The 2,157-nt window shown below is 51.3% G+C and overlaps 1 protein-coding gene across 1 annotated transcript; it reads right to left on the bottom strand.

Moving 5' to 3' along the window:
• Nucleotides 1-813: 813 nt before the first annotated feature.
• Nucleotides 814-1,545, bottom strand: LOC106516462 (basic salivary proline-rich protein 1-like). Its single transcript, XM_014006838.1, has one exon. It carries the CDS (start codon nt 1,543-1,545, stop codon nt 814-816), a length of 732 nt encoding a protein of 243 aa, XP_013862292.1.
• Nucleotides 1,546-2,157: the final 612 nt, after the last annotated feature.

Here is a 2,157-nt window from a genome sequence, read left to right on the forward strand (position 1 = left end):
AATGTAATCTTTTTTTAAGTAAACTCACACTTTTGTAGCAACTAATCTAAAAATAATTGTTGTTTTGTAATCATTTTAAAACGTAGCCTATAATTACTGTATATCCTTTCAATTGGCCATTTTAAATACTTTCAAGAACCCACCTTGATATTTCAGGACTCACAGTGGGGTCCCAAACCCCAACTTTAGGGCACCACCAGTTAATGTGTTGAGGATGATTCTCAGCTACTACCACATTATTTTACCACACTTTGTGCCTTTTTTAAACAATTTATATAATGAAATGTTCAGCTATGAGATCATGAATACTGTGCCACAATGTATGTTTGTTGTAACGCTATACTTTGAAAAATATTCAAATTGATTTAAAATAAAACTCCTATTTCTATCCATTCATAACCTTTACCGGCTTCTTCCTTTCAGGGTTGCAGCGGACACTGGTGCCCATATCCAGCAGTCACTGTGTGAGGGGTGGGGTACACCCTGGACAGTTCACAAGTCCATCACAGGGCCTCCTATTTATATATTTTTAAATTTCTTCAGCTTTGTCTATCCATCCATCCATCCATCCATCCATCCATCCTTGTGCTGTTTAGCTACTATTCTGCTGTTCTTAGCTACCATTTTGTTTCTTTAACTAGGAGCAGAGGTGGACTTTTTTTGCAAGGAGTGGGTTTTTTTAATTGGGGGGAGGGCACATACAAATAAAGAAAAGCACTCCGGATTTGAAAATTCAAGATGGTCATCATGGCTAAAATGGCTTGAATTCAGCTGTTTTAAGAAATTTTGAGCTGACATTTTATGAGACCACAGCTAAAAATGATTCCGGTTGCTTGGCCGTGCTGAGGCGGGTCCGGGGTGGGCGCGGGGGGCTTGGGGTTCTGGGGGCGTGCCGCCCCTGGGCTGTGGCTCTGGTGGGCGGGTTGCCGGGCCCTGGGCCGGTGTGTGCCCTGGTGCCCGGCTCTGGGCTGGGAGCCTCCGGTACACTGGTGGTCTGCGGTTCTCATGGGTTGGGGGGTAGGGTTGGCTGGGGGCGTGACATGGGGCCAGTGAGGGGGGGTGGAGACAACCCAGCCTATGGTGTCTTTGTGTTGTATGTTTTGATAGTGGCCCGAATGTTGGGGTGGGTGTAGTGTGTCTTCTGGGATGGGGATGGGTTTGGTGGCCTCTGGTGGTGGCTGGGGGCTGTGCTGGGCCGGCTGGTTGGCCCCCTTGCTGTAGCGGGGGCCCGCCCTGGGTGCCCTTTGCTCTGTCGACTGTTGAGTGGGCGCTCTCGGCCAGGTCGTCCTTGCTGGGGAGCGGTGGCCTCTCCGGGCGGCGGGCCAGCTGTGGGGCTGGGGGTCTGATTTTGGGGGTCTTGGTGGCTCTGGGGGAGTGGACTGCTGGTCCCGGCTTCTGGTGGTCTTTGGGGCTCTGTCCGTCCCTGGTCTGGGGTTCCGCGGACTTGGCGGTTTGTTTGGAGGGACAGGTATTTGGGCTGCTCTTCCTGGGTGGGTTACGGGGAACGGGGGGACTTACTGGGGCCAGCGGGGGAGCTGACTCCATGTGGGAGCATTTTACTCCTTCAGATAATTCTCCCCATCCCTCACCGCTCAATCCTCTTCATTTTCAACTCCATCCATGTAGGATTTTTTGGGGGCACAGTTGTGTTATAAGAGCAACAATATTACATTTCTATTTGCCATAACCACCTGGGCCCAAAATTTTATTGTACATCTTAGATATTCACTCATAACATTTTCATGACATTCACATGTAGGAACTTGGGGTGGGCACTCATGGATAGGTGGTTGGATGGCACCACTCGCCTCCTGTGCCTGTGCCCACCCCCAAGGTTTGCATATAGACACTTAGGGTTTTGGGTTAGAGTAGTGATGGAGGGGAAACTGGCACCACACAGGCCTCTGCCTCTTCTTCTTTCCCTTTTTAATTGCTCTATAGAACAACATGCACCAACAGTACATCTGGGGGTGGGGGTGTCAGGGTCTTTATTCCCATCCCGTTCCCCGACTGCCATTTGGGGAGGGGGTTCTGAAGAAGGGCAGGCCGCCGGGTGCTGTCCTGGGCTGCGGGTGGGCTCGGGGCTTGGAGGGCTGCTGGGGGTGAGGCTGGCTCTCCACCCTCCCTGGTGCTGCTTGGTCTCCTGAGGTGTGGCTC

Source organism: Austrofundulus limnaeus, unplaced genomic scaffold (assembly GCF_001266775.1).
Source record: "Austrofundulus limnaeus strain Quisiro unplaced genomic scaffold, Austrofundulus_limnaeus-1.0 Scaffold38, whole genome shotgun sequence".
Classification (NCBI taxonomy): domain Eukaryota; kingdom Metazoa; phylum Chordata; class Actinopteri; order Cyprinodontiformes; family Rivulidae; genus Austrofundulus; species Austrofundulus limnaeus.

Coding starts and splice junctions, on each gene's coding strand:
- LOC106516462 (XM_014006838.1), bottom strand. CDS start 1,545: ATGGAGTCAGCTCCCCCGCTGGCCCCAGTAAGTCCCCCCGTTCCCCGT.